Source organism: Tympanuchus pallidicinctus, unplaced genomic scaffold (genome assembly GCF_026119805.1).
Source record: "Tympanuchus pallidicinctus isolate F22 unplaced genomic scaffold, pur_lepc_1.0 scaffold13, whole genome shotgun sequence".
Lineage (NCBI taxonomy): Eukaryota > Metazoa > Chordata > Aves > Galliformes > Phasianidae > Tympanuchus > Tympanuchus pallidicinctus.
In genome coordinates this window covers 6,727,076-6,754,446 of record NW_026294648.1, presented here as the reverse complement: position 1 = coordinate 6,754,446, position 27,371 = coordinate 6,727,076, and the positions used below count along the sequence as shown (strand labels likewise).

The 27,371-nt window shown below is 39.5% G+C and overlaps 1 protein-coding gene across 1 annotated transcript in view; it reads right to left on the bottom strand.

The window, feature by feature from the left end:
• Positions 1-4,427: 4,427 nt before the first annotated feature.
• ABCB7 (ATP binding cassette subfamily B member 7) overlaps positions 4,428-27,371 on the bottom strand; it is a 37,282-nt gene continuing 14,338 nt past the window's right edge. The window contains exons 5-16 of the mRNA XM_052672730.1: positions 20,228-20,360; positions 19,522-19,790; positions 18,649-18,737; positions 18,483-18,570; positions 17,601-17,775; positions 17,016-17,173; positions 16,292-16,455; positions 15,998-16,127; positions 15,211-15,382; positions 12,305-12,408; positions 10,651-10,758; positions 4,428-8,024 (exon numbers count right to left, since the gene is read on the bottom strand). Coding sequence (XP_052528690.1) covers positions 7,806-8,024; positions 10,651-10,758; positions 12,305-12,408; positions 15,211-15,382; positions 15,998-16,127; positions 16,292-16,455; positions 17,016-17,173; positions 17,601-17,775; positions 18,483-18,570; positions 18,649-18,737; positions 19,522-19,790; positions 20,228-20,360 — 1,809 coding nt within the window. The 3' untranslated portion in view covers positions 4,428-7,805. The remainder of the gene's footprint in view (positions 8,025-10,650; positions 10,759-12,304; positions 12,409-15,210; positions 15,383-15,997; positions 16,128-16,291; positions 16,456-17,015; positions 17,174-17,600; positions 17,776-18,482; positions 18,571-18,648; positions 18,738-19,521; positions 19,791-20,227; positions 20,361-27,371) is intronic.

Genomic DNA, 27,371 nt, shown 5'->3' with positions numbered 1-27,371 from the left:
GGCACCAAGGCGGCAGGTCACAGATTCCTCATATTTCAGGCTACTTGCCCTCCCAAACCGGAAGAAGCAGAAGCTGTGGCAGAGCTCCCCACGCAGCACTCGGTGAAGAAACCCCTCCTGGCAGGACAGCTGCTGCCCGAGAGGTCTGATTGCAGCACCATGGCCTTCGTTGTGCAGCATCCCACTGCACAGGTCACCCACTAAGTTCCTTTGAAAGTAGCACGTGAGAGAAAAAGCCCAGCCCTATGTGACAAGCTGGTCGTGTTTCCTCAAGCTCACAGACAGGAATTCTTTTAAGGGGGAATGATAGGAGAATTCTAGTCCAGCTATGGGGATAGCAAAGGGAGAAGAGGTAACAGAGCAAAGTAACGTTTAAGAAGCTGCAAGGAAAACTCGAGGCCAAGACCAGCCGTTAAGGAACCAGTTTTAGGAAACCCTTCTCCCCACTGCTGTCCAGTAATGCCCCTCCGAGTTTCTCTTCGTGAGCCATTTATATTTAAATACTGTAAAACACGCACACAAAAAAAGCATTACTGCTCTGTCCAACATAGGGTCATTATTTTTACCCTAAAAAGTTCAGAAAGCTTGTTTGCTCAGGCAAGGGGTGTTCTCAGTAACTGCATTGGAGTCACTCTGTGCGGCACACACACTGAATACCACTGACTGCAGATTGATTCCCTCCACACCCTCAAAGGTAAACTTCAGGAGTTCCACAGTACAATTTTACAGGTTACCCATCTTTTCGACTCCTCAGCTTTAAGCCATTCTCAGGTATATACACACTCTCTTTCTACATTATAGATACGCAGGAGTTTAAATTGAACCATTTCGAAGTCTGAAGTCTGCCAAAGTCTCTCTCCCTCGTCAGTGGACAGACATCTGTGACACCTGCTATGTGGGAGAGCTAGCCACAGACACGCGACATTCATCTACTTCACGCGTCAGCTCCCTGATGTAAGCACTAATATATTACTACTCAGCACTTCAGTGCCTTTGTTAACTTTCAAAGATTTAATAAGCTGCTCCATAGAACTTCTTTTCTGCTGAGACTGTGGGATTGTCATTAGTCCCAGTTTGGTGTGTATTTTTCTGGTCCAAACACCCAAAATCCATTACCAGCTCAACATCCCCACACAGGCTTTGAAATAAACCCAGGTGAATTCTGCACAGGACAGAAAGAAATACAGCAGCCTAAAATACCTCTGCTTTGTCCTCTCCTTCTTACATCCTGTCAAATATCGGATATTACTTCAATCACTTCATAGCATCAGCAGCTCATGTCACTCATTACCATTTACAAATTCTGCAAACACTACGCATTACTGTAAAACATCTCCTGCTTTTCCTTCTAAATAAGCTCTTTTTTCATTACTATCATCGTTTGTCTTCTTAAAAAGCCTGGCTCTTTTTCAAATCGCTGAAGAAATGAAGATTTTTACACTCACGTGAGAATACCTGAACACGTATTTCCATTTCAGGAGAAAGCAGCACAGCCCTTCACATAATTCATGCATCAACTGCACATGAAACGCTCATTCCTAATTACAGACTGACCTTCACATTCCATTTGCTGCAACTAGCTTAAAATGAAAACTTTTCATCTTTTCAACCTCCGTGTTTCAGAACACGTATTGGTGCTCGCACAAGGCCAGTAAAATCCTCAGATGACACTTGTAGAGCACTTTACAATGCATTCAAAGGACACAGTACAAGCTGATATACTGTGTTCCAGCCTGTTTCTTCCTCTCCATAATGAAAGGAAAGAAAATCTCTTCTTTTCCCCCCTCTACTCTCCAGGATAAGGCTGATAGCTTTACAAGACACATTTTAAGTTGGTGTGACATAAATGCTTTACTTGACAATTTTATAAAGGGCTACAAAGCATTGAAAACTGGAAATGAAATATGGGGGAGCTGAGATGTCACATTAGTCTTTCAACAATGGAGATGCTATTTTAAATTCTGTCTTAAGACACAACTACCTTACTTTTTTTTCCCCTCAAATAAAATACCTACTGTGCAACTTAGCACAACAGGCACGTCTTAAGGAGATCATACAACGAAGCACTAATATGTCTAAAGTTGTGATTACATTGTAGCCATGTATAGGAGCTCGGTTAATTCATAGGCTGATTTCCATCAGCCCTACTTTCACCACATCTCAGCTGTTTAAGACAGTTAATCATAATTCACCTCTGGGACATGCCTTCAAGTCAACATAGGAAGCTACGTGGCCTAGCAGGCAGCCTACCAGCATAAAGAGCATATTTTGGGTAACAAGGACCCTGACAGGTTGACCAAATGCCATCTAGAAAAGCACTTTGCGTCTCATGGCGTTGTAGGCTCCTTCCTTACACACCCACAGGACAACACGCAGCAGTACTTTGTATACAGCACTGCTCCCACAAGGGTACCTATGACCGGCGACCCAGGGTCAGGCAGGCCAGCTTGCAGAGGACTGTTTCTCACTTCAAGCGCCACTGTGGGGCTCTGGCAGTGCCCTGGTGGGAGACAAAAGGGAACAGGATGCTGGGTTGGCCTTAGAGCTTTCCTTTTAGGATCACAAGGTTGCTTTGAGCTTCCATGCTGCTTCTGTCTTTTCCCCGAGTTTTGTTTCAACACCTGCACAAATTGATCAAAAACCATAATAGGGATTTTAAATACATTTTTTTCAGGCACTGACCTGAGGATTTTCTAAAATAAATAATAATTATTTAGCAGTGCTGTAACGTAGCACCCACATTCTAGAATTTCAGTTCTACAGGCTGCTCAGACTTCACAATTGACCTCTCTCATTAATGAAACCGTCATTGAAATGATAAGACAACTGTATGGCAGAGTAGTGCCAAATCACATCACTTTTAATCATTATTTCACAAAGATGCCGTGGCTCCTTCCAGAGGTACAACAAACACATCGGCGTGCTGCCATAAACACCCAGCCGCCATCGGATCTCCTGTCCTGCACACTGGCTGAAGCCAACCCTCCAGCAGAAGTCAGGGCTGAAGGCAGGGAAGGGTGTTTAGATGCCTGACTACCCAAAATAAACGCCGCGTTACATTTTTCCCCGCTGTGAAACATTAGATAATCAATAGAATACTAAACTGTCAGTTCTGCAACCATTGTGTGAACACAGATGGGATGTTAAATGAGCATGGTAACCTCAAAATGATTCCTAATTTATGTGAAAATTAGAAAACGCTAGATTTGTAATTACTGTTTTCCTTGATGCACGCATGCAACTAATAGAAGTCAGCACTAACAGAAGTTAGATGTACACGTGAAGAAAAACAACATACTCCCATTACAGCTCTTTCATTAATGACTTCTTTTCTTGTCAGTAAGCATTTATACAGCATTCCTGCAAAGGACTGTTAAAAGAGTCAAAAAGAAGCAAGCGAACCCTCAGAAACAACAGTTGGAAATTCATCCAGTCACACATGACCAAAGCAGCCTGCTCCAGCATCTCATGTCCCTTCCTTATGGCCACACAGTGCTCAGTGACATCATTTTGAGACAGAGCAACACAGGACCAGTGGTTACAGCAGCTCACATCCACACAGTGCAGATACATTACAAGAACTATCAAAGCTACACAAATGACATTTCCCTCTCTCGTTTCACAATAAGAAACTTGAGTTATGTAACATGAAATCCAGTCAGAAATTAGACACATTGTCACTCCAAAAGCGGGCTAGGGCAATTTCTTAAAACAGATCTAGCTCTAATGCTCTCTAGTTCAGTGCTAAGGGAGTAAAACAGTTCACTATGCTGTGTTTTTACAAATGTATGTTTAAGAAAGAGACAGGCAAGCTTTTCAGCAACAACTTCCACCTCACCAGCATGCTGCATCCAACACGAGTGCCCTTCATGAAATCCCTACAGTTGGACACGACCACTAAGACCACCCAGCCCAACCACCCACCTACCACCAATCTGACCCACCAACCTCATCCCTCAGTGCCACGCTGACCCTTTCCTTAACACCACCTCACTGGGCAGCCTGTGTCAGTGCCTCACCGCTCTGTTCTTCCTAATTCCCAACCCAAACCTCCCCCAGGCACAACTCGAGGCCTTTCCTACTACTGTTACCTGGGAGAAGAGGCCAACCCCCCCTCTGCCAACAGTCTCCTTCCAGGGAGTTGTAGAGAGATCCTGCAACTCAGTACACTGAACTTTAAAAGGCTGTAAAGCCAAGGGAAACAGGATTTGTATGTACTATACAAATTCACCTTCCTGATTGATTATCTGCAACACTTTGCCTTATGCTAGCACACAGCCCTATAATCTGTTATCATTTTCACTGTCATTTCCAAGCACTGCAAACAACTGCCAATTGGCTAAAAGGGTCAGTTTGGAGCTTCCCTTTCTGGGTGGAAGAACCACACTCCCATTGCTGTTATTTAAATAATTTTACCAGGACAACCATTTCTATTCACAAAGATAAATCCTTTATTCAATAACAATTATCTACACACAGACAAACAACAGGAGTCAAGGTAAGAAGTCTTCCATCAGGATTTTTACACCATATGATCTTAAGCTAGTTCTTTTTGCATATGTATCAGCTTACTGTACAATATATATTTTACACTCCTGTTCCAAAAGGAGATTTAAACATAATTTAAAAACTAAATTTTAAGAGATTTGGTAACTACTAATCCATATAATAGCACTGTTGAGAAGAAACTGAGGGATCATCTGCCAGGAGTTATGAATCTCCATTTCTGACAACCAAAACAAAATTACCTCTCCACCAACCATTAATTAGCTTGCTCACCTGGAGTAAGAATACCCAAAAAGTGTATTGTCCTTAGAAGTTCAAGCACAGGAATTCAAATGAAATTGGTAAGTTTATAGTTAATAGACGACTATCCACTGCAAAAGCAGTTTGTTTTTATGCCCATTTTTACACAAACATTCTCTCTTTCTGAAAGAAATGTGGAAAAAAAAGATGAAAAAACTTTTTTTTTTTCACTCTAAAAACACAAACAAAGATCTTACAGTGGGAGAAGGCAACTTAAATTTTGAAAAACAAAACATCTGGAAGTCTGGGAACATTTCAAGAACTTGAAAAGCTTCTATTTAGAAAAGCAATGTTCCAAGTGACAGAAAAAGGGTGACAGAAAAGCAGGATTACCAAAGTTCAGAGGTTGTATCCATTTCCTGTAGAAATTGTAAAGCTTTTTAAAGAAATATCATATGCCATCTTGACAGTCAGAGAACTACAGTCAGCCTCCAAAGCCAGGACTCTCCCACCATTGTGTTCTAAATGCCTGCTTAGAATGGTGACATTTTGGAGCCATTGTACACGAATGAAAATCCTAAACAAAGAGGTCTGAGCAAAAGTTTTACCTTCCAGCACAGGTCCACAAAGTACTGCTACCACCTCCCCAGTCCCCCTGCTCACAAGCTGCACGTCACTCACTGTTCTACTCCTGCATCCCTCTGATAGGATTGTGCAAAATTGCCAACGCCCGAGAATCCTCATTCGCTCATTTACAGCTCTATGAGTTTTTCTGCCATTTAACTTGGGAAGGCAATCAGGAGGAACTTTTTGTTTTTTTTTTTAAACCAGTAGGGTTTTTTTCTTCCATTTCTTGTGCGCTGTTACCAAATTTACAATGGAAAACACATTTTTGTAAGCTGTGCCTTAAAAGCAGACAGACAAGCACATCACTCAAAGCCAGGAAGCTTTCAGATATCTCCAAATCTCACTGCAAAACTCTTCCCAACAAGTACTCTGTGATACCATCCTCTCTCAGGAAACACCTTTGTTAAGAGCTCTGCTTCACGTCTCACAAGCAGCAGCACATGGGCTGGCATAAAAAGTGATGGCAGAGACAGGCAATAGCCTCACAGCTGTGACAAACCCACTGCCAGTTTAAATAAAGCCTTGACCACTTCTCGTATTTACCATCTGATATCAATCCTCATCCCCAACATGTAATACTAAAATTCTTGGTGTGCTTGCAGACTCCATCCCCAGTGATCACAAAACACATGGGCCTTCTATAATCACTTGATCACCTGAAAAGTTACCTTCACAATCAAATTTGGCATTAAAATGGCTTTGGGTTCAGACTGTTTAGATGCTAGTGCTTGCTTCTGTGCTCTCTTCAGTCAATTCATAGACCATCTAAGCCCTGCAATACGCGAAACTGTCCATCAAGAAAAAAAAAAGTAAAAAAACACTTCCTTCAGACCTCTGACATTTCCAAAACTTCACCTTTATAAATCAGCCACACTGCTGTTAGAAACTAAAAATAAATTAAAACAAAAAACCTGGTGAAAATAAAATGATAAGCGACTGGAATTCCGAACTATCAATTCATTAATAAGGCTCCATTTTGCTTCTGGACTCCAAGTATGAAAATAAGAGTCTTTGCATTTGATACAATCTTAAAATTATTTTAAACTGCTGATTGATAACAGATTCTTTTCCCCCCATCATTTTAATAGAGAGAAAATGAGTGACTAGCAGAAAAGATAACAAAGGTTTCAGTTCCTTTAAGATGCTGTTCCTGTATTTGGTTTCAAAGATGGGCTTAATACAAAAGAATAAACACTATTCAGAAATAAACTTCAAGCAGCATCAAAATTCAGTGCTTTGCAAGTGCCCATACTGAGAAATTTTGCATAATTTTACTAACACAATTATATGAATGTAATTACACTGGTGTAATTTCTTAGAAAAAAATAAGTTGTTTTGCAGCATCCAAGAGAAGGATTTAAAAAAAAAAAAAAAAAGCAAAAAAGGAATTATAGGAGAGTAGCTAGTAAAAAATAAACATGGTCAACATGCCTGGAGAGATAAGGCCTAAAGCCACAATCCTGTAGCGTCCCAGGAATCACAAAGACTGAGGTTTTCTTGACACCGAAGAAGTTCTGACTATTGAGGTCTGGAGATGACTGCAACACTTCCAACATTATCCAGGTCATTTTCTCCCACCAGTGACAACAGAAACTCCTGACAGTTCTTACTGAGTGCCAGCCGCTCCCTAATGCCATGACTGAAGTGAAAAAGAGAACTGCATTCTGCTTTGCCTACTCAAGCAGATGTTGAGGATAAAGAATCCTGATCTTGGACTTCTGCTTTTCATTTAAATAAAAGGCAAGGTTCAGATTCTTGATATTTGCAGACAATATTTTGCATGCTTTCCATGAAGTGACATGATCCTTTGTCAATCCTAGATTTATGATAGCTCTTAAAAACACTGAATTCTCTTTTGAAGGAATACATTTCCTGATGGTCTAGTAGCACAGGTGTTTTCTGAGGTGGATTATTCCAGTGCTTCAGTTCCTACTAAAAACTTTGAATATTTTGTTGATGCTTTTCTTATTCTTTACAGGAAGGATTTCCTACTAGACCACCACTCAAGAATTCAACCTGCGTCTTCCTCAACAGCAACTGAGTTCAACTTAGCCCAATTAAAACATGACATTTATCAATCAACGATATTAACAAATAACGTAAATCAAGGACAAGCCTGTTTGCAATTTAATAATCCATCTTGAGCATCTACCAAAAGATCTGACCAATGCCTACAAACTGCCATAAATTACACTCTTAGTTGAGACATTTAAAGTTTATGAAAAAGCTTTGCTCTTACAGATGCCAATGAATTTTAGTTTTGTAAAGATGCAGAATTACAACTCCTTTGGTTGAAATTACGCCCCTCAGAGTAACTGTAAAAACCAAAAACTGCAAAACCCAGGAGGTTTTTGAATGGTGACTTAAAAAAACCAAACAAGAGCCGCATGTCACTGTTTATGTTGTGTAGAAAGATTAATCCAGAATCATACTTAGCACGAACAGTTTCCACAGCCTTTCACACTATTGATAATTTCTTCTTGCAGTTTCTTCCTTTCCTCCTCTTTAGACATCTGGTTATTTCTCTCTCCCCAGTTCGGATCATTATGACTGTTCAGTACTTTGCTGCTCTGCGTATGCCACATTTCATAATAGAGAGTGCTAGGACTTGCAAGAAGGTCTGCATGTCTACCACGTTCTGCAACTTTACCCTGCAAAAGAATGGGAGTGAGTGAGTAACAGTCCTGCCAGACCTTTAGGAGTACAAACACTGCCAACACTCGGGCCAAAATTTTACAATAATTCTTAATTAGGAGAAGCAGGGACAGCACTGAAAAGCTGAATGCGCGTGCACTGAAATACATGTTGTTATGCTGTGTGCTGAAAACAAGGAGCTGAGCTCTTCTCAAGCAGGAGTGCAGATGTCTTCTGCCCACCTGGACAAAATTTAAAGCCCACCAACATGAGAAAGTTTACTATCTAAACTGAAAGTGCTATTTTAAAAAAGCACCAAACGCTGTGTAAGAGGAACAGCGTGATCAACTGCTACCAGAAAAAGGCTCACAAACCTATCAAAATAAACAGGTAATTGTCTTGGCATGGTAAGAAATAAGCTACATTGAAGCTAAGAGAAAAGAGCATGCAGAGAGGGAATTGTGCTAATAAACAGAAAGCATTTAAAATCAAATCCTAGAGACAAATAGCATAAATGGTGCTTTTAGATGGGTGCTCAGTTGCTTCTGTCATTTTAAGTGCCATCATGAAAACTGTGTGCATTTAGTTCATCTGTGCTCTTTGTTTTGAAGAGCAAAGCTGATTTATTGACTATCATCATGGAAATAGGAAGGAAGAGTTGGGGAAAATTCAAATCCTACAGCCACTGAAGCAACAGTGCTCTCTAGAAAAAAACACCCAAAACCCCAGCCCCGCCAATCTGACTCTTATCTTTCTGATTTGAAAGATACATTTACATTTGCTGACTTCAAATTAAAATAATGTATTCGTTCTCCAGCTATTCTTTCTTTTGGGAAAAGACAGCTACATGGATTTTGTGTTAGTTCCAAATTCTGATTTACAATTAAATCTACCTCCTTGTGACAGCAGCTGATGAACATGCTGGGAAACAAAATTGGGTCTTGTCACTTTTATTACTAGTCGTGCTGGTGGAATCTGAACAAATACACACTTGACCAACATAACTGCAGGATTTCTTTTTAAAACAGAGTGGTTAACTTAGAGAGTTCACTGTAGCAGAGACTGGGCTTTTCAATGATTAATTTTTATTTCATTTTATTTTTTCCCAATAAACCTCAAACAATCCCTAGAAATTTATCTTCTCCATTTGGCTCTGCAGCATGGAGATCAATGTAATTAGTAGCGTTTGTTTACTCACTTAAAAATGATTCTGATTTTATCTAGGCAAAGACACTCAAGTTGTAATGCAATACTTGCACTAAGCAAAGCAAAAACAGCCACGGTCACCTCATCACCTCATTTCAGTCACTGAATGAGCACAGCACTTGTCCATCAAGCTGGGGCAAGAGGCAACTTTCTGCTGAGCACCAGTGCTGCCTCCTGAGGCACTGCCAACTGAAAAGTAATGCACCACACTGCCTTACTCATTTACAATCTCTATCACACTAAAATCATTCATGAAAGTGAGCACCCTAGCTGTTTTACAGCTCTAGGTTGTGCTTTTATTTTTAATTTAACAGTTACAGGGTAGCACAAAACACTTCTTCAGAAGCTGTGAAAAACTTGCATTGAAAACAAAAAGTTGGAGACTGCCTTGTTACATGCTAAAACACGACTGCAAGATGTAGTAACGTGCAGTTACACCAAGGATGCACCTTAGAAAAAGCTCTTTCTGCAACAGCCAAAAAACCAAAGTGGAAGAAACAAATTAAAGAAGTATTATAAATGAGTTCCACTACTTCACTTTAAGATTCGTGTGAAGCTGAGGTTGGTACAGCAAAGATAATCACAAATGTAACCCTCACATAACATTTTGTTCTAATTCTCCATGAAATCATCTAATGCACTGCAGGAATGATTTATTTTCTTCTAGATACACACATTTTTGTCTCTAAACACATCTGTGGTCACAAGCTATATATATAGTATATATACATAGCAACTGAAATAAAAGAATGCAGAAATATCCTTTATATATCTATATCCAGTTACAGGCAACTGAAGAAAATGAACATAGGACAGAGTGAATATAAAGCAGAGGCTGAACAGTGGTATTAGTAGATCAAATATTGAAACTTTTCACAGAAGGGAAGCATACAGGAAAGGAATAATTACAGTTTTCTGCAGGAACAATAGAGAATGGGGTTGAGATTTGCAACAATTAGATTGAACAATCCTAAACAGCTTTATCTGCATGGAAACAGAACACATAGGACTCTCTTTTGCCCTTGAAATGAAAAAAATAATGAATCTATTTGAAAAAACTGGCACTCACTGAGTAATGAGAATAAAGCATAAATTGGTTTCATAATGGGTTCCCCCAATCTGACAGCAGCATGTAATAAATCTGATTAGAAACACGTAACATTAAGCCAGTCCCAAAGCATCAAGTGAAATTTGCCAGAATCCACATAAAGAACGTGTAACTAAAATGCAAATGAAACAGAAATGCATGCAACATAGAAGAGCTGAACGTGCAAGTTTCTGTAACTAAAACTGTCAGTTGCAAAGAGAGCTGGATTTTCCCAACATGGCTCATCTCCACAGTAGCTTGGCAGAGGTTGGTATTTCACAATGGACACCAACCCTCTAAAATGACAACTGAGATTATGGGGGAATGACAGTTGCCAGCACCAGCCTCACCTTATCCAGCACAATGATTTCATCTGCATCAACCACTGTTGACAGGCGGTGGGCAATGAAAACTGATGTCCGGTGTCTCACCACATCCTTCATAGCACTGAGAATATTCTGTAAGATTAAAATACAGACATACTTTTACATGCTCCTAGACTGTATTGAAGAAATAAAATCTGGAAATACACAAGTTACTGAAAATGAACAGTGAGAAATTCCTCTAGTACATCTAATGCTATACCAACAAGAAATAGCTAAGGTTTACCTACAGAAGAAATAGAAAGAGTCCAAGCACAAAATGAGGTCTAATAAAGTCCTCATACATGAGGAATGGAAGAGGAAAAAGAACAAAAAAGCCTTCATTCACAAAAAAAATAATGCAGATATCCCACAGTACAAAGCTTTACTTGATTTCAGGAAAAGCTCTGCTGCGTAGCCATGCTACAAAACCAACATAATTAGCAGAAAAGACAAAAATAATAATAAAAACGACTTTCCAATTAAGGAAAGTTTAAGAAAAAAACCCTCTCAATGCCATGTCAACATAGATACACTTCAGGACTGCTCAACTGTGTTCCATTCCAAACTGCACTCAGATGCAAGCAGCACCAACTGGGGAGTTTGTGTCCCCACTACAGTAAGTGAAATGCCCACTTATTTCTGACAAAGGCAAGCATTTTGCAGGGAAAACATTCCAATTGAAATGATTCATTTTCATTGGATGTCTTTAAAGTGCAGCTTTGCTGCAAAGCTTTCAGCTTTATGATTCTTGCCATAAACATGAGAAAATGAAAGAAAGAACCAAGCAGAATTGCATATGTTACGAATGTTTCTCATCCAATGAGGAAGCTGCACTATATTTGAATGAGGTGCTATATAGGTGTACAGTTAGTACTCTGATTTCCTTACACCTGGAAAATGAAAGTAATTTAGTGATTATACGTCAATAAATTCGCTCAATAATTTGCATAAGTGAACACAAACACAGCTCTAGCTCTAGTTTCTGATGACAGTTTGTGAAATTACTGCTGGTGCTGAGAGTTGTGTGTTTAAGCAAAGATGTAGTTATGAAGCCTGATGCAGTTACCGTGGTAGTGTCATGACATCTATGTCACAACACTCTGATGTTTCACAGCCCTTCCTGTGAAACGAATACAAATTAATACCAGCGCTGCAGGTTACGCCTACCTGATTTGCATCTCAGAAAGATGCTGCACAACAAACAAGAGTTTCTGCTCTGCTCTACGTCACAATTATTTATAAGATGATTGTACTGAATGCTAAACATCATCGGAACAGCTTTTAACATGAACTGGAAAGCTTTACACATAGTCCCTGGCCACACTGGGTATCCACAATGGCATCGAGAAAGGAATGTTTAATGGTGAATAAGACTTCAACAGTATAAAACAGAAGGTATACCCAGAGATACAGCTGATATCCTTTCACTATGTCTCCAGATGGGCAGAGACACCTCTGCTCTGGCCTTTAAGAAAAGGGACCAAGCATAGGATCTCTTCACAGCAACCCTAGGAAAACTAATTTCAGCAGTCTGACAGTAAGAACAGAATTCTTTCTGAGAGGGAACAGACAAGGAAAAAGCATCAGAATCAGACATCGTTACACCACTTAAGCTTTACATTTCTTTATCCCAATTTACCTCTTCTGTAATTGAATCTAAAGATGATGTCGCTTCATCATAGAGAAAAATATGTGGTTCCTTTAACATTGCTCTAGCAATTGCAACTCTTTGCTTTTCTCCTCCTAAATAAAGTGGGGAGAGGGAAGGAAGAGGGAAAAAAATGAAGTTATAACTATGACCTGCAGGATATTCCAGACTCAACAGCAAACATGACTGTTTTGTTGTTTTGTTTCGTTTTTTCAGTATAGATCGTAGCTACTACTGATGAAGGTTCGTGCATAGGTTGTGTAAGGTAACACACAAGGTCTCACACTCTGGTAAATCTAAAGTGGTTCAACATGGCTTACAGTCTTAGAAAAGAACATCAGACTGTTTCATACACGCTACAAGGCAAAAGTCTCACACAGAGAACTAATAATGGCAGTGCATGGTAACTTACTCCACACACCAATGGGCATGCACCAATTTGCCTACTCTAAGCTAATACCTCATGCGTTATACAAACAAATATACATCCCATTTTCTCTCACAAATTAACCATACTCTGATCATGCCTGCTGTGTTTTATTCCACACATCTTGGATGTGTATTTTTGACTCCTTCAGTTCTCTCCTTCAAGTTCATCTATCTTTCTAGTCCTCTATGGCCAAACCCAACAGCTTTAACAAGCAAATTTCCATTTAGGAACACAATTAACACAGTACTGAAAAACACCTTCATTATGCAATCTACCGCCTTTTGGTTTTTGATACGACCAATTTTCAAACTTGTTTCCTTCCTTCACAACTCTTACAGACAGCATTTACCCAGGAATAACTTGGGACAAGTTTTACAGACAGGAAAACAGGTGCATTTGAGAGCTTAAAATCTGCAAAACATTTGGCATGCAATACAAACATTCACATTCATGTATTTGTCCTCCATTGTTTCATTCAAGACTGTGAAATATTCCATTTAATATAATTACATTCTTGTTAATGCTCCATACCTATTAGGAGAGAACATGCTTTAACAAACCATTTAAAAGGCTGATAATAATCCCGCAGTTCAAATTTTATCTGGCTTCAGCAGAACTCAGTAGCAAATAGAACTGTACAGTTTGCTCAGTCTATTTTAATGTGCTCTCTCTCTCTTTTAAAGCATAGATATTGACAAGCTGTGAGTTTTAAACATGATTGAAAGTCACACAATGATAACAAAATCCAAGGTCTTTCTTTACATTAGCAGAATGCAGACTTGTTTCACATTCTTCTCCATTCACACTCAGGGCTGCTGCAGTGTTTTGTTTTGCTCACAGAGTTTTGTGTTTGGGATTGCTACAGCTCTATCTACTAAAAAACACCAAAATGCATTCTACTCGAAGAAGCCCAAGCTACTATATTTCTGTGTAAACCACAAGACATTCCAAACATGTAGTTGGTCAAATCTTCTAGAAATTACTGCTTTTGGGAGACAGGCAGCAGGACAAACCTTTCATCATTATCACTGTCCTCTGCAGTTCAGCCAGTATCTATTTTATATCTTCTACTCACTCATCCAGATTTGTACTTCACATTTTATTTCCCTTCTAACCTTCCCCGTATGTCTTTTCACTGATGTGCATGCTTTCTCCTGCACGTACTTTCTGGATGCAGAATGTGACCTCCGATCCTGTTTCAGAGAAACCAAGACTGCAGCAGCTGCAGAGTAAGAAAAAGCCACATAGAGCTTGCTTTCTTTGCACGAGGCAGCATCGCTGCCTGAACCTGTCCTGCTCCTGGGCCTCTGCCTCTGAGCCCACCATGCCTAACCAGTTCCACATCCTCTGAAGAGGCAGCATTGTTCCTGAACACTCTCAGTACCTTGGAACATCCAAGCTCACAGAGACAGACCTGACCCATCTTCTCTATAGGGCCATACCTCATTCCCAACAGAGCCGAACAGTCTCACACCGCTGCTCCATCCTACATGCAAATGGGAACGGTTGACCCTTATGCTGTGTCTTGAGGTGGAAGAAAATTAACCAGCTCTGCCACACAAGCTTACACGTTTGCTATGAAGTAAGGCTGTGTACTTAGGAGTTATTTAAGACACATTCTTCACGTCCCCACAGCAAAGTGGCCTCTGCTCAGGAGATATTTTCTAAGTTACTACTCCCTGCACACAACTCAGTGTCATGCTATCCTGTCAAAATCCTCCCAGGCATTTTTTGGTGAACTCAGAGTTATCTAAAAAACTTCAAGCATTTTTAAAAAAACAAAAAGCAAAGCCAGGTTGTGATACTGTTGTTCTACACCGTATGGTTGTGCTACTTTATACGGGTGCATACGCAGCTACAGAGGAACTTGGACAACCTAAACTTCAGAACTAAGGTCACATCATATCAATCCATAGCTCAAAGACACACAGACATCATTTCCATGTTGTTTCAGATACAGTTCAAAACAGTAAGACATGAAGGCACTTCCAACTGTTAACAGGCTGCAAAGCTACTACGTTGTAACAGCAACATATCCCACAGCATTACAACAGCAGAAGTAAAAAAATCTCACTTCCAGCTGCTAGAAGTTTCAATTTAAGAATTCAAATGGGGAAGGTCTATGCACTTAGATAAGCCTTTAACATGCAAAGCACACAAAGTTCCCAATTCTATTTGCACGCATTCCACTATCCAAACACATTACAAGACCGATACTTTTCTGCTTAGATGAATTCTACATGCTTATATATCAACTCATTTAATACTAGCCCCTGAAAATGCCTTCTTTTAAGTATCAAGTAGACTACAGTTGCCCAAACCATGGATTTTCGTATTAATGTTCTAGCTCTGCATTCATATTGTTATGTAAATAAGCTAAAAGCAGCTTTGACTGAGAAATAAGTTATGCATTGACCTTCGAGGTAACAGAAGGGATGCAAATGAGCATGCACACTAAATGACCTACCAGAGAGCTTGAGTCCTCGTTCACCAACCTGTGTGTTGTAACCATTAGGCATTCGAAGGATAGCATCATGGATTCCTGCAAACTTGGCGACCGCATACACCTCTTCTGGTGTAGCACTGATATTTCCATAGAGCAGGTTGTAATAGATAGTATTATGGAACAGAACAGCATCCTACAACGTGGAAAAAGCATTTTAAACAAGAAACCATGAATGATAGTCCAAGAAACTTCTAACATCCATGAAAGAAATAAGTACAGAGTAATCTGTATTTTTCCAGAAAGCCTAATGAAATTTTGGGGAAATTTCCAGCTCTAAGAAGCTTCAACTCATTTCTGGAATTGGGTCTATACAATGATGCACAGGAAAATGTTGCAATATTTCCAGGAAAAAAAAAAAAAAAAAGCAGAGAGATTTTCAAAGGAACGAGACAATACCACTGTGAGAATTACCATTACGACAGGCTATTTGGGAAGAACTACCATAGAATCATGGGTTGAAAAGGACCACAATGATCATCTAGTTTCATCCTCCCTGCTATGTGCAGGGTTGCCAATCACCCTGATGTGGCTGCCCAGAGCCACATCCAGCCTGGCTTTGAATGCCTCCAGGGATGGGGCATCCACAGACTCTCTGGGCTGTGTTCGGTTCCAGTGCTTCACAATCTTCTCAGTGAAAAGTTTCTTCCTAGAATCTAACCTAAATCTCCCACCTTAGTTTAAAACCATTTCCCCTTGTCCTACTACTATTAACACAGGTAAACAGTCATTCCCTCAAAAGATGTTATACCTGAGGTACAACTCCTATTGCTTTTCTCAGGCTTTCCAAACTGACATCTTGTATATTCTGTCCAGCAACATAGATGTTTCCTTTCTGGGGTTCATAGAAACGAAATAGTAATCTCACAATTGTGCTTTTCCTGAAATTGAAAAGGATTGAAGCTGATGTTACGCTCCGTGTTTGTCACTTATAATCTCCAATCAAAACACTGCCACAAACAGAAATAATAAAAACCAAAACAAGAACACGGTTAAAAAACGCCAATCAATGATGCAGAATTTCGTATTTAGTCCATTTACCCACCCTGACCCACTACCTCCTACAATGGCCACTTTCTTTCCCGCAGGAACTTCAAAAGACACTCCAGCAAGGATTTTCTGCCCCTCAAGGTATTCAAAATGCACATTATCAAAGGCGATAGTAGCCGTCTGTGGTGTGATCTGCAGGGGTGGAGCCAGTTCTTTGTCCTATTAAAAGAAGAGTGCTGCTTTATATGCTGCCCAGGAAGTATCTCAAGCAGTTCAACAAGCTTAACTAACAGTCAATCTCCTAGCTTAGGAAAAGGCAAACAGACACTCTAGCTTGGATGTGTTTAAAGTAATTATATTCAGCCACAAAAGCAATGTCGGTTTGTTCCTCCTTTTCTCCAAAGAAGGCAAAAGTTTATGTTGTAAACGCTCTGCTTCACAACTTCTTCTGCAGTAATAAATTCTGCATCATTAATTACAAATAAAAATGTAAGCACAATGCGCGAATACTTAAATTAAAACCCAGTACAAAGACAGCTTCCACAAAGCAACTTTTGATGTCACTAAAAGGTTCTGCAAGTGAAAAAAAAAAAAAAAAAGCAGCTGCTATCGCACTAGCTGCACTTAAAGAGGATACAGAACAGCATCCTTCCCCAATATCTCTTTCTTGAATAGAAATTAAACCTGAAAGGTAACAAACAGAGTGAAATGACAGTGTTGCTAGAAAACACCCCTGCTACACATCCATATACTTTAAAGCAAAAGGAGCTACTACTTACTTTGATTTTGGTATCTACACTGAGAAGGGTAAACAAGGTATTCATATCGATAAGGGCTTGTCTTGTCTCTCTGTACACTGTTCCCAGGAAGTTCAGGGGAAGAGAAAGCTGGAACAGCAGTCCATTCACCATTACTAGATCTCCAACAGACAGGCTGCCTTCAGACCAAATGGATATGAGAGAACAAGGAGATGCAAGACGTTATTTGTTAAAAGCACCACGGTATTTCTAAGAAAGACCAAGTCTATCAAGTCCTTTTATCCCATTTCTAAAATCAGTTTGGATAGCAAACAAAATCTTCACAGAAAATCGGATTTTATATTGGAAGGTTACTGTATATATCTCTAAAACATCTTTAACAAAATCATACTCGTTACTGTATACATATCTCAGTAACCGGTATGATTATGTTAAAAATGTTTTGGAACTTTGGCAGTCAGAGAAAGAACTATTAATGCTTCAAGAGTCTCCAATATTCTCAAGAAACGAGACTCCTGGACTGCCACATCAACCACAGATCAACTAACATCTCTATTATGAATTAAGTAAAAGCAAATTGATTTTAACTTCAGACAGGCCAGTTACCTGCAACAATGCCTTGGCTAGCAAGTACCATGATAGCCGTTAAACCGACACTAAATATAGCACTTTGTCCAAAATTCAGGAGAGCTAAAGTAGAGGTAGTCTTCAATGAGGCATTTTCATACATCTTCAAAAATCCATCATACCGTTGGGCCTCATATTTTTCGTTATTGAAATACTGCAACATACCCAAAAACAATAAATGTGACATTCTCAATCGTATCAGACTGTATGCAGCATCACAGCCAAACATCAGCTACTATATACTAAAAGGAAAGTTAATGTTCCACATGGACTAGGACATCCTTGTAACACTGACAATTGCAAAGTTTAGAGAACAGTAATTCTCACACTATCGCTTTCTTCTTCTGTCTGGTTCTAGTTCTCCAGCTAGCAGTGTGAAATCAGCATAGGTGTGCTCAGTTTCAAAACTTTGCACATGATTTTTCAAGTGAAGCAGCAGAAAATCCAATAGAGACTTGTTCCTTGGTGTGAAAATTGCAACGGCACGGTACAAAATAGCAACAGGTGATGAAAACAGTACACATGGTCATTTGAGAAGGCAATATGTAGCAGACTGACGTTCAGAAGATAGTTTTTGGAAATGAGTCTTTAAAACAAAGCTTACACTTCCCATTAACTGATAGTTGAGGCAATTCAGTCATGAAGAACTTATCACTCTTTGGCAGCCGAGAGATTTTTGAAGCCCCACTGTCAACCTTCATGATACTCTACCTACAACTTCCAAGCAGCACCCTTGAAATGAATGGTTTTTATAAACATATGCTATAGTTCCAAATATGTAGCCTTATAAAAGATAAATCTTACGACTCACTTTGCTAAGGCTTATAGAAACAAGAGCCCGGCAGGAATGCTTGATCTTACCTTCACAGTCTCATAATTCAGTAGTGAGTCAATTGCAGCATTACCTGCATCGTTATCTGCTTTGTTCATTTCTATTCGAAACTTGGTCCTGCAAAATGAAGGCTCAATACAATCAAAAGTTCAGGCTGAGGCAACACTAAGCGACGAATCTGAGGGGATGCCTTACCTCCACTGTGTAATTCCTATCGTGAAGGCTGCATATGCTCCCAAAGTCCCCAAGGTAACTAATGCAAACTCTGCTCCACATTTGTAATACTACAAGATTTAAAAAAAACAACAACACGTAATAGTTTTAAAAGCTGCACCGTTTCCCAAAATCATGATATTTCAGCTCCAGGGGCCCCTCTCCAATTTAAACTAAAGACTAAATACAGGCATAAATTCAAAAGGAAAGGAACAGGAACAGTATAAGACAAAAAAAAAAAAAAAGATGCACAAGAGCTAGTGAATTACAATACTGTACTCGACAGTTACTTTTTCTGTTATGTAACATAAACGTCGATTTTTTTCATAAATATTTGCTTTCATGATTCTTATGTAGATTTGGATAGAAAGCTGAAGACAGCAGGAGAAATAAATGGCCTTGTGAAACAGCTTGCAATGCTTTTTTTTTCCTATCTCAGAGCACATAAGGAGAGAAATGTCAGAAGAAATTCAGGCTGGTTGGCCGTTAGCTTAATTTGCAACTTCCATAGGTTATAAAAATTTAACCCAATATAAACAACATTTTTAAGTTCCTTTGTTACATTCAAATCCTTGAAAAAAAAAAAAAAAAAAAAAAAAAGAAACAAAACTTTTAATTTCTAATTTAGTCTAAACTGCATAACTAAGACTTAGATTTTAGCATACTAATAAACAAACACTTCAAGTACAGTAACTATATTTGAAAACTGTGTATTACTTCTCTTTAGAGTAGCTCTTTTCAGAACCAACTAAATTCAATAATTACTTTCCCTAACACTTTGCAGACTTTGCTAAAAGAAAAAAAAACAGTGTTTTACTACTAAACAAGACAATTCCAGCTCATGAACACACTTACCAGAATTCCACTGACCAGTGCCACTTCAAACATGGTAGGTCCCAAATTAAATACCAGCGCACTGAGAACAAAGCTGATGCCCCTCGTTCCTCTGTCGATGGTTTTTGACAGAGCTCCAGTTTGCCTACTTAGATGGAATGCTAAATCCAGGTTATGAAGATGCAGAAAAACATTCTTTGCTATCCTTCGGATTGAATTTTGAGCCACTTTCCCAAATACTGCATTCCTAGCTTCATTAAATAATGCTGCCCCAGCTCTTGAGATGCCATCTAGAAAAAGTTGAAAAATTTAAAAAAGAATTTTTTTCGAATCCTCTTTGTGCATGAAAACATATAAGATTCATTCTTAACATAGCTTCAACTTGTTTTTCATTTCAAGTCTAATTTATATTTAATTGGTCCAAAACTTAATGTTATTTTGCATTTATAAACCACCGCATGTGCATTTTAGATTAGTTCCATTCTCAGCTGGTCTAAGCAAAGGGTAGAATTTATAATCAGTGACTGTTTCTATAAGCATTATTTCATTTTATAACTGGAATGTCAGAAGTAGACTCACAGAACATTGGATGTAAGACATCAACACAGAAGTCACTATGGAATAACTACCTCAGACGCTTTGCAGTGCAAAGGTGGGAAGCTCTGCTATCCCTCTACCTTGGCAAAACCAGCAAATATCTGTCTACAGATCTGGGAATCCCACTTACAGCCTATGAGAACAGCAGTTGCCACAGTTGCGACCGTGTTGGGTGCATCGCTCAGGTTCAGCACATTTCCGGATACCTGGTTGAGGTTGTCTACTGCATATTTAAACATGAAGGGAACCAATATATTCATAGCCTAAAAGCAGAAGAACACCAATTAGTCTGTATGCATTAAAACACACCTATGCCACATGAATATTTTTTCTGAATTAGCTGTACTGCTACATTTAGCTCTTGAACACTTTGTGCTGGTGGTGCAGCTTTCTGCATCTCAACTACAACACCCTCCAGACGTCTTGACTCCCAGTACTGCAGGGTCATCTGTGTCTCGCATGCACACAATCAGTTTCCATCCAAAAAAAACCAAGAAGCCACCCACCCCTTGCTACCTCCAGGTCAAAGATACATTAAAACAAAGCTCCATTTAAACCAAAGGAAAGAAGTCAGCCCACTCTATACCTCAATATTTAAATAATGCTTTCCATTCACAGCATTAACTTAATATCTGCACTAATGCCAACAGTGACAAGAAAGGCTTTCTATAACCTACTGTGAATTACTTTAGCAAAATGAGCTTTCAAACAAAACACCTCAGTTGGATCCACATCAACCACATGGTATCAGTTGATTTTTTTTGAGAACACCAAAACCCAAATGAATCTAAACAGTGATGTCTCCTTTACATCTGAAAAAGGTACAGTTACATGCATCAACAGAGCAACTTCCAGATTATCTTTTTCCAATTTACCCTTGAACAACTGGAGTGTAGAAGAAAAACACCGACTTCTAAGCAAGCATAAAGATCTTAAGTCTTGTTAATATTTCATTATTACACCACTCATTTTCACCAATAATGAAAAATACCACTAAATTTAATTGACATAATTCATCCAAGCTGCTTCTACCTAAGATTCTGAAGTTATTAAAGGTTCCTGGCAGTTGAACAACCACCTTAAAGTCTTATAATCACGGACGATGTTTAAAGACTTTACAGTTAGCTGACTTGTTTAAGGGATTGTTTTTTTTAATTAAGGTAATAAGAAAAAAAATGCAGGCAGATGACAATTTATTTCACACAATAACAATAAACAGACTTACAAAAACATTTCAGCTCTCTCCACCAAATGTTTTGTACGCCCACTTAGATCTCAATTGTATTTAGGGACATCAGTCACAGATGAAAGTCCATTGAAAAAAATGAAGTTAACTGGATCAAACTAGGTTTCATGTGAAAAGAGTGCTAAAACCTTTTATGAAGTCAGTCTAAATTCAAGTTGGAAGGGGACCTCAGACCTATCAAATATTCTCGGTGTTAAAACCACTGTAAGTACTGAAGAGTAGTGCTTAACCAAGAGAGAAAACTGCATTCTTGGAAGCGAGTCTTTAAACTAAAGGTTAAAGAAAACCATTGTGTTCATCTCTTTAATTTACTGTCTAGTTTTTAACATTATTTTAGGCAAGAGCTTCAAACACAAACAGAAGGAATTCTCTCTCTCCTCTTCCTTTCTTTCTCTCCTCTCTGAAATATACCAAGCAAAACAAATATATAGAAAAAGACAAGAAAGCTCTCAGCACAGCATACTCCATACAATCCCTGAGAGAAGACGGATGAGAAATGAGACACTGAGGTGAGATTATTGCTGATCAGCTCGTGGCTGAAAACAGAAACCAGGTCATCAAAGATGAGGTCCTGTTTCAAATACACTCCTCTGAAATTTACCCACTGCCACCCTGAGCGTCATTCACAACAGCCCTGTTTCCACAGAGCTGTGGAAATCTCCCTTGGCCAAAGAAAAAAAAGAGACAACAAATACCACCAAACAGTCAGTACACAACAATGACCGATAACTTCAATTATGCAACAGCAGAAGAACTGGTTACTGCCACGGTGTGCTTAAATGCTAAACACAGAGCCCCACAAAGAACTCAGAATGCATTAACAGAGATCTTGAAGCTGTACAACACCGGAATCCAAAAACCCCACTGCCCCCCACAGTATAATAAAAAACCAAGCTACTTTTCCCTTCAGAGTTACTAAAACTCCATTTTTGGCAGCACTTTTTTCTTAATAAAGAAGAATACACTACCATCAGTGTTACAGTGATGACCAACCTGACAAGGTGCAGGTTTTCCTGGGAGAGACCATTCAGTGGAAAATAAGCGCATTGTAATGCAGATTGTCCTCATTTCCTGCAGGTTCTCACCGATCTCTCTGCAGGGATTTTACTCATCAGACAATGCTGCGCTACAGGTAGCTCAGAAACAGAACCACAGATACATTTTGAAGTCCATTTAAAGAAAAAAAAAAAACAAAAAACCCACCACGTATTCTATAAACTGCAGTTTCCCTTCACAATTAATTTAACCTAACTTCACAGAAATATCTTCCTTCACATCAATATAATTCTGCCCAATAGAGTATTAAAAGCCTTGTCTCAGGCCGTAGTTGTTCTGACTCCTGCAGGGTAACGTTTGAATAATAGGCAGCGCAGTACTGCATTTCATTAGCCATCACCACAGTCTGCTTTCCAGTCAGAAAGAGAAAAAAAGTTAATCTCAAAAAGTATACTGCAAGAGAGATGAGAGAACATGATTACGAACAAGCCTTTCTTACTCAATCTGCGAAGTCAATGAGATCCTGTTCACATTCACAGAATCTAAATTTGGTCAGCTTTTTGCACAAACTGCAGCTATCCTTCATAGCCCGGATCTGCTGGCACAGAACACAAAGCATTTAGCACACCTAGGTACACCAGGAAAAACTCCTGTGCACAACTGCCTCATGCAGTGCACTTACAGAGGTTTCCCTCCTCTTTCCGATGCCTGAACACTTGGTAATAATCCCCATTTAAGTCTTTTTTAAGATATAGATAAGAAGTGTTCGCATTTATAATTCTGAATGAATAGCTAATCCCTGTCTGAACTTATTGGCAAGCAAACAGCACCAATGAAGTCATCTCAGCTTAACAGTCCACATTTAACAGCAGGTTATAGAGCAGTACATCATGCTTAAATGGTTCAAACTTTTTTTTTTTTTAAAATGACTGCACTGTTTTAAGCTGATAATGCACCATCATCTCTGCTCCCATGCGAGACTGTACTACTTTTAGGGCAAACAGTCTTATCTTTCATTTTGCTTTTTCCAGTACTTCTTGTTTAATAAAGATGATGAATTAGTGACAGGCTGAGCTCCAACATGATAAAACCGGTCTACAGTGTTGCCAATAATCCAATGAAAAACATCAACATGAAGACGACTGAAGAAGAGAAGGACCTGGGGGTGTTGGTTGATGCGCGGCTGAACATGAGCCGACAGTGTGCTCAGGTGGCCAAGAGGGCCAACGGCATCCTGGCCTGCATCACAAATAGTGTGGCCAGCAGGAGCAGGGAGGTGAGCATCCCCCTGTACTCAGCACTGGTGAGGCCACACCTCGAGTGCTGTGTTCAGTTTTGGGCCCCTCACTACAGGAAAGATGTTGAGATCCTGGAGCGTGTTCAGAGAGGGGCAACAAAACTGGTGAGGGGTCTGGAGCACAAACCTTATGAGGAGTGGCTGAGGGAGCTGGGATTGTTCAGTCTGGAGAAGAGGAGGCTCAGGGGAGACCTCATTGCACTCTACAACTTCCTGAAGGGAGGTTGTGGTGAAGAGGGTCTGGCCTCTTCTCCCAGGCAACGAGCAGGACACGGGGCAATGGCAGCAAGTTGTATCAGAGGAGGTTCAGGTTGGACATAAGGAAGAACTTCTTCTCTCAGAGAGTGGTCAGGCACTGGAACGGCTGCCCAGAGGGGTGGTGGAGTCACCGTCCCTGGCAGTGTTCAAGAGGCGTCTGGACGAGGTGCTGCATTATATGGTTTAGTACTAGTGGTGGCAATGGTGATGAGGAGACGGTTGGACTGGATGATCTTGTAGGTCATTTCCAGCCTTGTGATTCTTGTGATTCTTGTGACTGAGTTTACCTCTGGACCAATATAAAAGTACTTATTCAACATCTCTAGTTGAGGAAGTATGAACAGAAAATTCCATCCCGTAAGGCAAGATAGGTATCAAAATCTAGAAAATAAGGTCCAAATGAGGGAACAACATTCTAGCTTCATGCCTTCTTCACATTCACTGATTATTTACAGCACACTGTTTCAGTAAGAATTAAAAAAAGTTTAGAACTACTCATCCACAATTTCTCAAGAAAACTAACAGTTTCTAAAGGTTTATTGTAATTGTCTAACTCCATGTAATCGCAAGAAGAATGCAAGCGATGATGTGCACTCACATAACTGATCAGAGATGTAATTATCTTTGCACACAGACAACATCTACAGTACCACACTCATCTGTTTAGCCAAACAACTTGTTCTCCTGAAACTTACAGAATCAGAAGTCAGTCGAAATGCAAACAATCTGAAAGATTTCTCTGGCTCATGAATAACACATGCTTGGTGTGACCACGAGGCCAAAAAACCACTGCAGAATGACAGAGGTGACAAGAGATTCTGTCACATCCATTTGTCTAATCCGGCTCCTCAGGAGTCAGAGCACTTTTACTTCTTGTGCCACAGAAGAAAAAGGGAAGAAGAGAAGTAAAGGATTTACTGTACATATCCCAGCAGACAAAAAATGAGGGGGAACGTTGAAAAAGGAAAAACCATAAAACCTGTGCAGGCTAATCTATGTGTCTGAAAACACAGATAATGCCTTGTGTTCTCTTTTCACCTGTCTTACTGTTGCATCTTCCACATCACACAACTCTATATAGGCTATAAATATTTAAGATAAAAATTTAAAGCATGTCATAATATAACAAGTCTTCAAAGGGAAAAAAATACCTTCCTAGCCCTGGAGCAGACTCCATCCTGTCAACTCTCAGTCATAAAAAAGCTATACAAACAGCTCACTCTGAAGGCTAACAATACTACTAGCACTTACGTGTAGACAAAGAGGAACCAAAAATCACAATAATCTGTTCAATGACAGGCAACTGGGCCCCACTAAAGGAGTCAAGACAGATTATAACTGCAGGCTCTTCGGTAGCTGCACACACACACTGGCTTTTGTTTTGAAATCGAATTTTACTGAACTGGAAGACTGAAAGAGATAAGAAATAAGACAAATTATTTCACAAACAGCAGAAAAAGACAGGTATGATCTGCAGCTTCTTTCTGTTTTGTGGGCAAGTCCACAAACTGGCATGAGGTCATAGATTTTTTCCTGTGGCTGAGGATTGCTGTGGTAATTTCGCACTAAAACTGAAGCTATCCTACAGCCTCTTTCTCAGAGCCACAGCTCCTATCTTTCCTTAAGAAGTGAAACTTTACTGTATATATAGGTATAAAAATTCAAACTCCTTTGTCAAACCTAAAAGAAATTGGCCAAAAGGCTTAAAAGAATTTCTTGTGATGGAAGGTGACCAGTAACAGGCATTGTGATCATGGGGTTCTCTATGCAAAAGCCCTAAGAACAAGCAACCTTTACAGCACATGCATAGCAAGGATGGAAATCCTTCAGATGCAGACAAGTTCATAGCAAACAAAGAAAGCAGGCCAGGACTGCAGCAAGGAGAAAGACACACTGGCATTCTTGTACTGACAACTGAATAGCAGCGAAACTTTAACTAACTGCTTGTGTGGTCTATTAAGTACTTTGTAATTAACCCCACAAGCAATCTGAACAAAGGGTCCCAGATCAGATAATGAGGAAATCGCACAGGTTTTTATGTGGTCCATGCAATTTACAGGTAAGCTGATTTGTGTTTAATTTTCTGTAGGACCAAGTGACCTTTAGCTCACCATGGAAGAAAAGCAATGTTCAGGGCTCAGAGATACAACACTTTCTATAGCTCTGCAAATCTACTGCATGTCAGTTATGCCACAATTACTGTGTGCACGTGAGCACATTTAAAATATGAAGCAATTCAAGAAAATTTGCCCCACAAAGTAAAAGGAGATATAGTGCAAGTGATGAGGGATGATGTGTTCAATTGAAATTATTTTTATTTTTGAGCTCTAATAAAGCTTTGCAATTACAGAAAAGCACAGCTAGAAGATTTCCACAAAAACTTTTACCCCAGAGATATAACATACATCTGTTGAGAGCTTACTTATTGTGTGTTTCCTAAACGAAGCTCTTCTTTGCCATAACAAACATTCTGACAAAACACTCCTAACAGTCACCTCCTAAAACCCTGAGGAAAGCTCAACAGCTTTTCTGCTCTCTCCCTTCAGGAAGCTGTATTGAACATCAGTGCTTCCAGGCTAAATTAGAAGTAGGAAATTTAAAAGAACAGTTAGCACATTCCAACATCCATTTACTTCCCTAAAGAGCAATTATTAAATGCTTGATTTTCTGACAGGGTACTGGGGAAGACTTGTCTCTTGCAGCAGATTTCAGTTTCAAACCAAACATTTCGTTTGCATTCTGACCAGCTGCAATTCAAGCCCAATATGACATGGCATGCCTAACTAGGAATCAAAAAAGCCAAAATGCCTAACTAACCTCTCCAGTGAGGAAGCACTACTATAATAAACTCCAAAGAACAATTATTTCCAAGCCTAAAGAAACAGAAAACCTTGAGGGGCTATCTACCAGGTACCAGGAACCTACCTGGAGATCTCCATGATTGAGAATAAATGCTACTGCTGCTACAATGGACATTACTTGTAGTGAAAGAAGTTTTAAGCAACATCACTAATGGCTCAGACCACACAAGAAAAACAGCATTCATTAAGCAATAGGGGGAAGAACTCCACGGCAGCCTTCAAGCAAATGAGAAAAAGTACTTTAAACTTCTTTCAATATAGTCTTCAGATTACTATCTGTAATACCAATAAGAGACTTTAAAAAGAAACTCAAGCGTCTGTAGATGGGTGTACTGAAAGTAGATCACACACAAGCTTAATAAACCAACAATTTATAATCAGTAGAACATTATTGTGAGGGCAATGACATGGTATATTAAAGCAAAACACTCTCAGCACATTCATTTGGACCAGACAGCTTCCCAGATACTTTTGAGTATACACAAAAGCAGTATTTTATACAGAAAGGATGGAAGTTTGCTTGTACAAACATGCCATATTCTGCAAGTCATCACCTGCATTATCAGCAACTTCCTGAACAGCAGCACAAACCAAAATATCTCTTGGAGACAGTACC